At 36.4% G+C, this 13,127-nt stretch overlaps 1 protein-coding gene across 1 annotated transcript in view; it reads left to right on the top strand.

Moving 5' to 3' along the window:
• TTC33 (tetratricopeptide repeat domain 33) overlaps window positions 1–7,833 on the top strand; it is a 43,635-nt gene extending 35,802 nt beyond the window's left edge. The window contains exon 5 of the mRNA XM_050793430.1: window positions 2,922–7,833. Coding sequence (XP_050649387.1) covers window positions 2,922–3,275 — 354 coding nt within the window. The 3' untranslated portion in view covers window positions 3,276–7,833. The remainder of the gene's footprint in view (window positions 1–2,921) is intronic.
• Window positions 7,834–13,127: the final 5,294 nt, after the last annotated feature.

The following is a 13,127-nucleotide window of genomic DNA, read 5'->3' as shown; positions in this document are numbered from 1 at the left end:
AAATATTATTCAGCATTAAAAAGAAATAATGCCTGTTACAAGATGGATGAACTTTAAAAACAATATGCTAAGTGAAAGAAACCAAACATAAAAGGCTGTATGATTTCATTTATATGAAATATGCAGAATACACAGATACATAGAGATAGCAAGTAAATTAATGCTTGCCTAGAGCTGGGGTTTTGGGGAGAAATGAGGAGTAATGCCAGTAGGTATGGAATTTTCTTTGGGGGTGATAAAAATGTTCTAGAATTGATTATGGGTAATGGCTTTGTAACGGAATATTGAATTGTATGTTTTAAATGGGTGAGCTTTATTGCTGTTTTAAAATTTTAGTAAATATGAATAAAATACCTTTTAATGTTTCCTAAGGCATTAGCTTTATGCCATGAAGAGGTATTTATTTTTTTAACACTTCTGTATAGGAGGATTTTTATTAGAATATTAAGAACATATAAAGCACAGTTCCCATGGTTCCTTAATTTTTTATTTTTATTTATTATTTGTTTTTGAGACAGTCTCGCTTTGTTGCTCAGGCTGGAGTGCAGTGGTACCATCTCGGCTCACTGCAACCTGTGCTTCCTGGGTTCAAGTGATTCTCCTGCCTCAGCCTGCAGATTAGCTGGGATTACAGGCCTACACCACCATACCCAGCTAATTTTTTTCTTTTTTTTTGAGACCGAGTCTTGCTCTGTCACCCAGGCTGAAGTGCAGTGGTACAACCTCAGCTCACTGCAACCTCTGCCTCCTGGTTCAGGCTATTCTCCTGCCTCAGCCCTCCGAGTAGCTGGTATTACAGGTGCCCACCACCACGCCCAGCTAATTTTTGTGTTTTTAGTAGAGATGAGGTTTCACCATTTTGGCCAGGCTGGTCTTGAACTCCTGACCTCGTGATCTGCCCACCTCGGCCTCCTAAAGTGCTGGGATTACAGGCATGAGCCACTATGCCCAGCCGAATACTGCTATATATACCTATCTCTATGTTTTTTTTTTTTTTTTTGAGACAGAGTCTTGCTGTGTCACCCAGGCTGGAGTGAGTGGCACGATCTTGGCTCACTGTAACCTCTGCCTCTGGAGTTCAAGCAATTTTCCTGCCTCAGCCTCCTGAGTAGCTGGGATTACAGGCACCACCACCATGCCCAGCTAATTTTTTTGAATCTTTAGTAGAGACCGGGTTTTGTCATTGAACTCTTGGTGTCAAGTGATTGATGCATTTGCCTCAGCCTCCCAAAGAGTTAGATTTACAGACATGAGCCATCATGTGTCTGTCGTCTTTATGACTTCTCTAAAGGGCTGATTAGATTGTATATCTGTAGATTACGTGCAAGTTTTTTTTTGTTTGTTTGTGTGTTTTTTTTTTTTTTGAGACGGAGTTTTGCTCTTGTTGCTCAGGCTGGAGCATAATGGCGTGATCTCTGCTCACTGCAACCTCCGCCTCCTGGGTTCGAGCAATTCTCCTGCCTCAGACTCCTGAGTAGCTGGGATTACAGGCCTGCACCACCACGCCCGGCTAATTTTTTTGTATTTTTAGTAGAGATGGGGTTTCACCATGGCCAGGCTGGTCTTGAACTTCTGACCTCAGGTGATCCGCCTGCCTCTGTCTCCCAGAGTGCTGGGATTACAGGCATGAGCCACCGTGCCTGGTCGATTACGTGCAATCTTAAAACAGCTGTTTGCATGAGAATCTTCTATCCAGAGACTATACTCAGAGAAAACAACATATAATAGATTTAGACCAATGGTTCTCACCTGGAGGGCAGTTTTGTCCCCAGGGAACATTTGCCATGTCTAGAGACATTTTTGTTTATCACAACTAGGAAAGGAAACTGTGTTGGATTTAGTGAGTGTAGGTCAGGGATGTTGCTGAATATTCTACATTATAGAGGACAGCCCTTCCAAAATAAAGACTTATTCAGCCAAATATGTCGGTAGTACTGAGGTTGACCTTTATCCACACTGTAGTGGAGTTCTTGTGACTAAGCAGTATAATATAATGAATAAGAGAATGGACTCTGAAGCCAGATTGCCTGAATTTGCATCCCAGCTCTGCCAATTCCTAGCTGATACTTTTGGTTACTACTCTTTTTGTGCTTCTCTAAAATAGTACTGAAAACAATAACCATACCTACTTTGTATGATTATTGTGAGGCTAGATGAGTTAATACATGTAAATCTTCTTTTTGTTTGTTTTTGAGATGGAGTTTTGCTCTTTTTGCCCAGGCTGGAGTGCAGTGGCGTGATCTCAACTCACTGCAACCTCCACCTCCTGGGTTCAAGCAATTCTCCTGCCTCAGCCTCCTGAGTAGCTGGGATTACAGGCACCCACCATTAGGCCTGACTAATTTTTGTATTTATAGTAGAGACGGGGTTTCACCGTCTTAACCAGGCTGGTCTTGAACTCCTGCCCTCAGGTGATCCGCCCACCTTGGCCTCCCAAAATGCTGGGATTGCAGGTGTGAGCCACCGTGCCTGGCCCAATACATGTAAATCTTTAGTGCCTAGAATGTAGTAAACACTCAATAAATGTTAGCATTGTTAGGATCTAAACTGTTAACTTCAAAGATATCCACTCCCGGTACCTTTGTGATTGTGGCTTAGCTCGGGAAATCCCCAAATGTACGTACTTACTGGTCTACAGAAGCTGACAATGTATTTGCTTTATCTTTAGCCCTATTATGAGTACTCCCATTTTAATGGCTTTTATTCCATAAGCATATTGTCAGTCACTTTCTTTCAGTCTTCTATAATTTTTTTTTCCCAGTGCTTAGGGCAACACGGTAGCTTCCATCTTTTGTGTTCTAGTATATTAAAATAATGCATTAGGATGTGTATGGGTACAGTATATACGTACACAAACACACAGGATTATATTAAACATACTAATTTTTAAAAACAAAAAAAACTCTGACCTTATTTTCTAGGCAATTCGAAGTTTTCAAGTAGCCCTTCACATCTATCCAATGAACCCTGAGATATGGAAAGAAGACCTCTCTTGGGCAAGAACGCTCCAGGAGCAGCAGAAGGTAGCACAGAGGATTAAAAAAAGTGAAGCACCAGCTGAAGTAACACACTTTTCACCAAAGTCAATTCCAGACTATGACTTTGAAAGTGATGAGATTGTTGCTGTTTGTGCGGCTATTGCTGAGAAAGAGAAGACAGTTTCAGCAAATAAAACAATGGTTATTGTGTCCGCTTCTGGGGCTGTAGAGACTGTAACTGAAAAGGAGGATGGTGCTACACCACCAGATGGCTCTGTTTTTATCAAAGCCCGATGAAGCAGTATGCATAGGATTATTTGAATCTTTGATTGCCTCTTGAAGTTTTGACATAGAGACATTTACTCTGGAGATAGATAGGAGAACTCCTGGTTGTAAAATAACGTTTTTCAGATGAGGCATATAAAAACTAAAATGGCAGGATTATTGTATAGTGTTTGGAATATGCTTTAATAAGCTATGATTTATATTTCTCAAGGTTAAAATTCTGAGTAAAATGGTTTTTGATTAATAAACTTAGTTTAATCTGAATATGTAAATGAATACATTTTAAAGACAAAACTTGAAAAATGTATTCTTGAATAGTGAATAACTTGATCAATGTTACTGAAATGCTGTTTCAACTTTTGTTGTATGATAAAGGAAGTATGTGATTTCCCTCCCTCTGAGAAATATACTGCTCTTACTATTTGCTGTCTTTTTCTTGCTTCATTAGAGTAAGTCTGTCAGAAAGCTTGAATATTTTTGACATTCATTTTGATTCAAAGTTGTCATTTGGTCATATGTGGAATCTTTGAAAGTTTGGCTGAAAATGCACGCAAATGTGTACATTCTGAACATTTTCTGAAGTTTCTTTTAATTCTGATTTGTGTTTCTGTTTTGACTTTGAAGTTATAACAATGATAGTTGTTTCCTTCAGTATTTGGTAAAAGTGTGAAGTATTGATAAATATGAGAATGATGGTTTTATTTTTTAATTGTTACAGTAAGTATTCCTTACCACAAATGAGTCATTTTAAAAATATGCATTTTTAAATGAATGGCTTTTACAGATAGGTTAATGACAATTGTACTGCTATATTATCCTAGTCAAAACCAATACTTTCTCTTTTTTATTTTACAAAGCTTTAAAAACCCTGGAAACAACTTACTTCTTGCTTGTATCTTTCAATTTGATGACTGGGAATTACTTTTCTAGATAACTTTTTTTGAAACTACTCAGTGAAATGAAAAATAATTACAATTTTAAATAGCTAATTATATCTTTCTAAAAATAAAAAAGTAGGGCTATTATTAGAGTGCCAGTGAATAAATAACTTAAGCACAAAATACATAGAAAATGGAATGTGATTTATAGTACAATCTCATGAGTTTGAGAAGGCTATATTAAAAAAATATTTTATTGAAAGGCCACAATCACATTCACAAACCAATACGGTCATTGCTAATCTGAACTATTATTTTTATACCATATACTGTGGTACAATAATATAGACCTGTTGGGTTCCGTTACTTCTGACACTCAGGAAGATACTATAGGTGTATTAATTTTATCTTTGTTAGAGATGAAAGTAGCCCACTTTATGTTAAAGATCTTACTAATGTTGGAGCATGTAAGTAATGATCTACATTTTTTATGAAGATGGTTTTTAAAACTTTTGTTTTATTGGAATGCATATCTCTTTTCAGAGTTGGAGAAATTAGCATTTGCCTTGAAAAGAATATTCTTTCCTTAAGTTATATCATCAGAAAATTAGCCCTGGTTAGAGAGGTTAGTTTCAGAGTGCTCCAAAAAATATGTTATTTTATTTTGTTTAATAAAGAACATTCTCAAAACGTAAATAGGTATCTAGAGAAGTGAGTACTCAACATTTGGTATATTGTTTTGCATAATGGATGTTTGTTTATTGTGTAATTTGTGAATAAATAGTTTTTTTCTGCATTTTGAAGATTTTCCTATTATTTTGTATTGTTAGCTTTTGAAAAATTAGATTCATCTACTTAATATCTTTCTTATATGAACATAATATATTTAAAGTACCTTGCATGGTGCCTCACACATGAAGAAATGCTAGCTATTTCAGTAAACGCTAGCTATTTCTATGAAAAACTTGAATTAGTTTGGAGATATTTAACCTCAATTTCCTCTGATTTTAAAAAAGGAGAACTTTTTTTGTATTCCTTTCCTTATCTGAAAGTAAGAAGTCTCTGCTTCTAGTATTATAGGAGAGATAGTGGGATTTTTCTTGACAGGGTCTATTCCTCAAGCCCCAAAGAGGCAAGACTCAGGATGGAATGCATGTGGCCGCTAGGCCCTGTTATAAGAACCTAGTTTTTCCTCTGTATTGGCGTGGTAAGCCAAGTTAGTCTCTTTCTTACCCAGATATAAGACATAAATTAGTTTAGACATAAGATAGAGGAGAAAAAGAAACAGCAAGTTATGAAGAAGGAAGGCAGCTGATTTCTGCAGGCCCCCAAGAATGCTTATTTTAGCCCATACTCTTCCATGCATGAAGAGAAAAATGTACCCATTATTTTATACAAGGATGTGAATACTGATACACAAACATTGACTAAGCTTGTTAATTTTAATGACAAATCTTTATGAATCTGAAGAGAAATAATTGATGTTCATGATATTGATATAGATGTTTAATATACTTTCTGAAATAACACTGTTTAGTGTTCAAGTTAAATTGACTGTAATTTACATTATTCTTGTTTGAGAATTGTATGGCATAGACAATCGTTAGTCAGAGTGTCTAGACATCCAGACCATGCCTGATAACACAAGAATCATATGTCATTCTCTAGAAAACAGGCTGTTTGGTTATAGAGTATTTATCTTAAATTTATTAACAGATACTACATAAACATTGAAAAGCTGTGCAAGTTATAGATCACAGGAGCCAGATCTACTGCAGCTGGGGCCTACATACAAAATTTTATGGCAGTGGTTTCAGTATGACAATCTTTTGAATTGATGCTGCATGGTAAAACTATAAAGATTTTTTAAAAGCTCTGTCTCAGCTAGAATTTTGATGATTATAACTGAACAGTATAGCCCTTTTAGTTGTTTGAAAATTACATAATGATTCAAAAGCTTGTTTCACTGCCTTTCCCAGCACTAAGAAAATTAACAATCATTTCTTTTAATTTCCTTGAGTCAGAAGCCCTTCTAAAGTGACTCTGGACGAGCCATTCTGAGCTATGATTTCATGATACATATATCAATATCTAAATGAGTTTTGAGTTGACATAAGAATCATAGTTCCATAATAATTATCTTCAAATCAATGGATATCTTAAATGTGTTTTCTTCTTCCTTAGAGATTATTATTAAACTGATGTATTTGATAAAGAATTTTGGGACTGAGGAAGTAAGTTTTTCAAACCAATAATAAGATACTGAAATATATAAATTATAAAAAGTAATGAAATAAAGGAGGTTATCCCTAAAGTCATTTATCTTAGCTACTTGCAATTAAATATGGTTACTTTGGAAGAAGAAGTGTGGCTCTAAAGCTAGTGTAACATGAATCATGCCCTAATATGCATTATACATGAACTACTTTGGTGAGAAGGTAGCGGTGGTTGGGGATGGCTTCCTCTCACAGTGCTTCTTAGGCTATCCATTTACCAAGGAACTCTAATCTCTTCCTCTCACTTCACCAGGAAAGGAGGCAGTTTAAGATATAGAACTGGGCATGCTAGCCTCTTTTTCCCCTTTTGTGGATTTGTCATAACTGCAGAGAGCCTATGGTGTGGTCTCTTACCAGCCACCTTGTGAACCTTGCAGTGAAAGTTCTTTGCCTCTGCAAAGGGAGATCTGTGCTTGTGCAGAACTGCCCATGCCTTAGTGAGCAGGTCTGTCTAATTCTGAGTTCAATATCCGGTGGCTATTGTTGGCATAAACTTAAAGTACATCCTCTAACCTAGCCTTTTTCAACAATAAACTTAATATATTGAATCTCCATCTGTCTGTCTCTCAAGTGGTTCAGATGTCAGGAGAGGACAAGGACATTATTTTATGACTCCCTCAAACCTTAACAAAGACTAGTGCAGATTATATTTCAAAGTAAGCATGAGATATATTAAAAACCAAATGTGGGAATTCTTTCCTAATTTTAGATTTTTTTTTAAATAATGGAAATTCTATTGAAATTGAGTAGTGTTAATTACAAGGCAACAAGTAAATATTTGTTCAGGATATTTAAAAGGTCTGCTGACTTGGAATTGTGACAGACCACATTGTTGACTTTAGATTGGACTGGAAGGGAAGAATGTGAAACGAATTAGGATATCCTCTGTTCACTTCTATTAACTTTTGTAAATGAGTATAACTTAGAAATAATAAAATGCAAGTATTTTAACGTTATAGTTGGGAGAATTTTGACAAATGTAAACACCCACTTCACCACCACTACCATCCTGATATAGCATATGTCCGTCACCCAAAAAGTTCTCTAAAGCCCTTTTGCAGTTGGTTCCCCTCCATCCCAACAGCCATCCCTAGTCAACTACTTGTCTGCTTTCTGTGGCTATACATTAGATTTAACTTCAGAATTCTAGAGTTTGAAATAAATAGGCCATATAATATGCACTCTTTTTGTGTCTAACTTTTTTTTTTGCCTAGCATAATGCTTTTGAAACCCATCCATGTTGAGATTCATCCATGTTGTTGTGCATATCAGTAATAAGTTTGTCTTTATTGCTGAATAGTATTCTAGTATATGGATATACCAAAATTTGTTTAACTATTCACTTATTGATGGACATTTAGGTTGTTTCAAGTTTTGATCTATTATGAATAAAGCTGCTATGTATATAAATCACAATTCTGTGTGTGGACATATGTGTTCATTTCTCCTATGTAAATACTTAGAGATGGAATTGCTAAGTCTTATGACCAGTTTATACATAACTTTAAAGGAAACTGCCATACTGTTTTCCAAAGTATCTGTACCATATGGGATTTCTACTAGCAATGTATTAAATTAATTTCAGTTTTTCCATATCCTTGTCAATGGTTGATGTTGTCAGTCCTTTAAATTTTAGCCACTTTCATGGATATGTAGTAGTATTTCATTGTGGTTTTAATATGCATTTCCCTAATGATGTTGAGCATCTTTTCATAGGCTTATCTGACATTTCTCTATCTTTTTTGGAAAGTACCTGTTCAAATATTTTGCCCATTTTTAATTTAAGTTATCTTATTATTGAGTTGTAAGAGTTTTCCTTTCTACTGGATAGAAGTCCTTCATGAGCTGTAAGTATTGTGTATATTATCTTCCCATCTGCAGTTTGCTTGTTTGTTTTCTTAGTGATACCTTTTAAAGAGTGGAAGTTTTTAATTTTGATGATGTCTAATTTATAAGTTTTTTTTTTTCCTTTATGGTTGTGCTTTTTGTGTGCTAAGAAACCTGTCCTTACTCCCAAATCACAAAGATTTTCTGTTTTGTGCTAGAAGTTTTATAGGCTTAACTTTTATGATTAGGTCCATGATCCATTTCATGTTAATTTTGTTGTTGTTATTCATATTTTCACCTGGTCCCCTAACTTTTTGTTTTAAGCTTATTTTACTTTTTAACTTTTATTTTAGGTTTGGGGTACATGTGAAGCTTTGTTACTAAGATAAACATGTGTCATGAGGGTTTGTTGTACATATTATTACATCATCCAGGAATTAAGCTTAGTATCTTTTATAGTTATCTTTTCTGCTCTTCTCCCCGCTGCCACCCTCCCTACTCAAGTAGACCCCGTTGTCTGCTGTTTCCTTCATTGTGTTAACAAGTTATTATTATTTAGCTCCCATTTTTAAGTGAGAACGTATAGTATTTGGTTTTCTGTTCCTGTGTTAGTTTGCTAAGGATGATAGCCTCCATCTCCATCCGTGTTCCCATGAAAGACATGATTTCATTCTCTTTCATGGATGCATAATATCCCATGCTGTATATGTACCACATTTTCTTTAGCCAGTCTGTCATTGATGTGCATTTAGGTTGATTCCAAGTCTTTGTGAACAGTGTTGCAATGAACATTTGCATGCATGTGTCTTTATGGTAGAATGCTTTATGTTCCTCTGGGTAAAGGGACCCAGTTAAGGGATTGCTGGATTGGATGGTTATCCCAGCCCGCGGGATCGTCGAAGCAGGCCCTGGAGGAGGGAGTGGGAATTTGGGGGACAAGAGACACGAGAAATGGAGACAAGACAGTGCTCTGATCAAGTCTCGTTTAATGGCGGTAATGCAGTGCCTTATATACACTTGGAGGGGAAGGGGTTGGGCCAGAGGCGGAGATGATCTCATCGCAGAGGGCGTGACCAAGTAGGTATTGGTTTCTCTGGTCGAACGTCATGTTGCACCTGCGCTGTTAGTTGGTAATTTTCCCGGGCACGGGATGGTGCCTGTGCTACAAAGTAACAATTTTCGAGGCCGCGGGGGGAAAAACAAGTGAAGAAGAAGCAGAAAGAGCGCCATCTATTATGAGGTATTGATACAAAAGAGAGACAACAAATCTAGGGAGGAGGTAGAAGGTGGAAAGGAATAGAGCTCGGGCGTTTAATCATTAATTATTATTTGCTATGGCTGGGGCGCGCAGCTCTGGACAGATGGTAGTTCTGCTTTTAGTTCTTTGATGAATCACCATACTGCTTTCCACAATGGTTGAACTAATTTACACTCCCACCAACAGTGTGTAGGGTTCCCCTTTCTACGCACCTCACCAGCTAGCGTCTGTTATTTTTTGACTTTCTTATAATAGCCATTCTGACTAGTGTGAGATGGTATCTCATGGTTTTGATTTGCATTTCTCTAATGATCAGTGATACTGAGCTTTTTTTCATATGCTTTTTGGTTGCATGTATGTCTTCATTTGAAAAGTACCTGTTCATGTCCTTTGCCCATGTTTAATGGGGTTGTTTTTCTCTTGTAAATTTGTTTGAGTTCCTTATAGATGCTGGATATTAGACCTTCCTCAGATGCATAGTTTGCAAATAGTTTCTCCCATTCTGTAGGTTGTCTATTTACTCTGTTGGTAGTTTCTTTTGCTGTGCAGAAGCTCTTAAGTTTAATTAGATTCCATTTGTCAATTTTTGCTTTTGTCGCAATTGCTTTTGGTGTCTTTGTCATGAAATCTTTGCCCATTCCTAGGTCCAGGACGGTATTGCCTAGATTGTCTTCCAGGGTTTTTATAGTTCTGGGTTTTATGTGTAACTCTTTAATACTTCTTGAGTTGATTTTTGTATATGGTGTAAGGACGGGGTCCAGCTTCAGTCTTCTGCATATGGTTAGCTGGTTATCCCAGTACCATTTATTGAATATGAAGTCTTTTCCCCATTGCTTCTTTCTATCAGCTTTGTCAAAGATCAGATGCTCATAGATGTGTGGCCTTATTTCTGGGCTATCTACTTGTTCCATTATTCTATGTGCCTGTTTTTGTACCAGTACCATGCTGTTTTGGTCACTGTAGCCTTGTAGTATAGTTTGAAGTCAAGTAATGTGATTCCTCCAGCTTTGTTCCTTTTGCTTAGGATTGCCTTGGCTATTTGGGCTCTTTTTTGGTTCCATATACATTTTAAAATATTTTTTTTCTAGTTATGTGAAGAATGTCATTGGTAGTTTGATAGAAATAGCATTGAATCTGTAAATTGCTTTGGGTAGTATAGCCATTTTAATGATATCGATTCTTCCTATCCATGAGCATGAGATGTTTTTCTATTTGTTTGTGTCTTCTCTGATTTCTTTGAGCAGTGTTTTGTAATTCTAATTGTAGAGACCATTCACATCCCTGGTTAGCTGTAGTCTTAGGTATTTTATTTTATTTTTGCAGCAGTTGTGAATGGGATTGCCTTTCTGATTTGGCTCTCAGTTTGGTTCTTGTTGGTGTATAGGAATACTAGTGATTTTTGTATAATGATTTTGTATCCTGCAACTTTGCTGAAGTTGTTTATCAGTTGAAGGAGCTCTTGGTCTGAGACTATGGGGTTTTCTAGATATAGAATCATGTCATCTGCAAACAGAGATAGTTTGATTTCCTCTCTTCCTATTTGGATTCCCTTTATTTCTTTCTATTGCCTGATTGCTCCGGCCTGGACTTCCAATACTATGTTGAATAAAAGTGGTGAGAGAGGGCATCCTTGTCTTGTGCCAGTTTTCTAGGGGAATGCTTCCAGCTTTTGCCCATTCAGTATAATGTCGTCTGTGGGTTTATCATAGATGGCTCTTACTATTTTGAGCTTTGTTCCTTCAATGCCTAGTTTATTTAGAGTTTTTAGCATGAAGGGATGTTGACTTTTATCAAAAGCCTTTCTACATTTATTGAGATAATCATGTGGTTTTTGTCTTTAGTTCTGTTTATGTGCTGAATCGCATTTATTGATTTTGATATGTTGAACCAACCTTGCATCCTGAGGATGAAGCCTACTTGATCATAGTGGATTAGCTTTTTGATGTGCTGCTGGATTTGGTTTACAAGTATTTTGTTGAGAATATTTGCATTGATGTTCATCAAGGATATTCATTGGCCTGAAGTTTTCTTTTTTTGTTGTGTCTCTGCCAGGTTTTGGTATTAAGCTGATGATGGCCTCATAGAGTAAGTTGGGGAGAAGGCTTTCTTCCTAAATTTTTTAGAATAGTTTCTGTAGGGATAGTACCAGCTCTTCTTTGTACATCTGGTAGAATTCGGCTGTGACTCCATCAGGTCCTGGGCTTTTTTTGATTGGCAGGCTATTTATTACTGATTCAATTTCAGAGCTTGTTATTGGTCTGTTCAAGGAATTGATTTCTTCTTGGCTCAGTCTTGGGAAGGTGTATGTGTCCAGGAATTTATCCATCTCTTCCAGATTTTCTAGTTTGTGTGCATAGTGGTGTTCATAGTAGTTTCTGGTGGTGGTTTTTATTTCTGTCAGGTCAGTAGTAGCATGCCCTTCATCATTTCTAATTGTGTTTATTTGGATCTTCTCTCTTAATAAGTGTAGATTGTGGCCTGTTTTATTAATTTTTTCCAAAAAACCAACCCCTGGATTCTTTGATTTTTTGAATGTTTTTGAATTGTTGAAATTCAGCTCTGATTTTTGTTATTTCTTATCTTCTGCTAGCTTTGCGATTGATTTGTTCTTACTTCTCTATTTCTTTTAGTTGTGAAGTTAGGTTGTTAATTTGAGATCTTTGTAACTTTTTGAGTCAGACATTTAGTGCTATGAATTTCCCTTAACACTGCGTTAGCTGTGTTCCAGAGATTCTAGTATGTTGTATCTTTGTTCTCATTATTTTCGAAGAGCTTCTTGCTTTCTGCTGTAATTTTATTATTTACTCAAAAGTCATTCAGGACCATGTTGTTTAATTTCCATGTAATTTTATGGTTTTGAGTGATTTTCATTGTGTTAACTTCTATTTTTATTGCACTGCAGTCCAAGAGTGTGTTTGGTATGACTTTGGTTCGTTTACATTTGTTGAGGATTGTTTTTATGTCCAATTATGTGGTTGATGTTAGAGTATGTGCCATGTGGCAATGAGAAGAATATATATTCTGTTGTTTTTGGGTGAGACTTCTGTAAAAGTCTATCAGATCCATTTGGTCCAGTGCTGAATTTAGGTCTGGAATATCTTTGTTAATTTTCTGCCTTGATGATGTATCTAATACTGTCAGTGGAGTGTTGAGGTCTCTCACTATTATTCTTTGGAAATCTATGTCTCTTTTTAGGTCTCTAAGAACTTGCTTTATGAATCTGGGTGCTCCTGTGTTGGGTGCATATATATTTTGGATAGTTAGGTCTTCCTGTTGAATTGAACCCTTTACCACTAAGGTAATGCTCTTCCTTGTCTTTTTTGGTTTGAAATCTGTTTTGTCTGAAATTAGTATTGCAACCCTTGCTTTTTTCTGTTTTCCATTTGCTTGGTAGATTTTTCTCTGTCCCTTATTTTGAGCCTGTGAGTATCATTATGTGTGAGATGGGTCTCTTGAAGACAGCATACCATTGGGTCTTGCTTTTTTATCCAGCTTGCCACTGTGCCTTTTAAGTTGGACATTTGGCCTGTTTACATTCAAGGTTAGTATTGATATGTGTGGATTTGATCCTGTTATTGTGCTGTTAGCTGGTTATTATATTGGCTTGTTTGTGTGGTTGCTTTAT

This window comes from Macaca thibetana, chromosome 6 (assembly GCF_024542745.1).
Source record: "Macaca thibetana thibetana isolate TM-01 chromosome 6, ASM2454274v1, whole genome shotgun sequence".
Classification (NCBI taxonomy): Eukaryota; Metazoa; Chordata; class Mammalia; order Primates; family Cercopithecidae; genus Macaca; species Macaca thibetana.
This window is presented reverse-complemented; position numbering and strand designations above follow the sequence as displayed.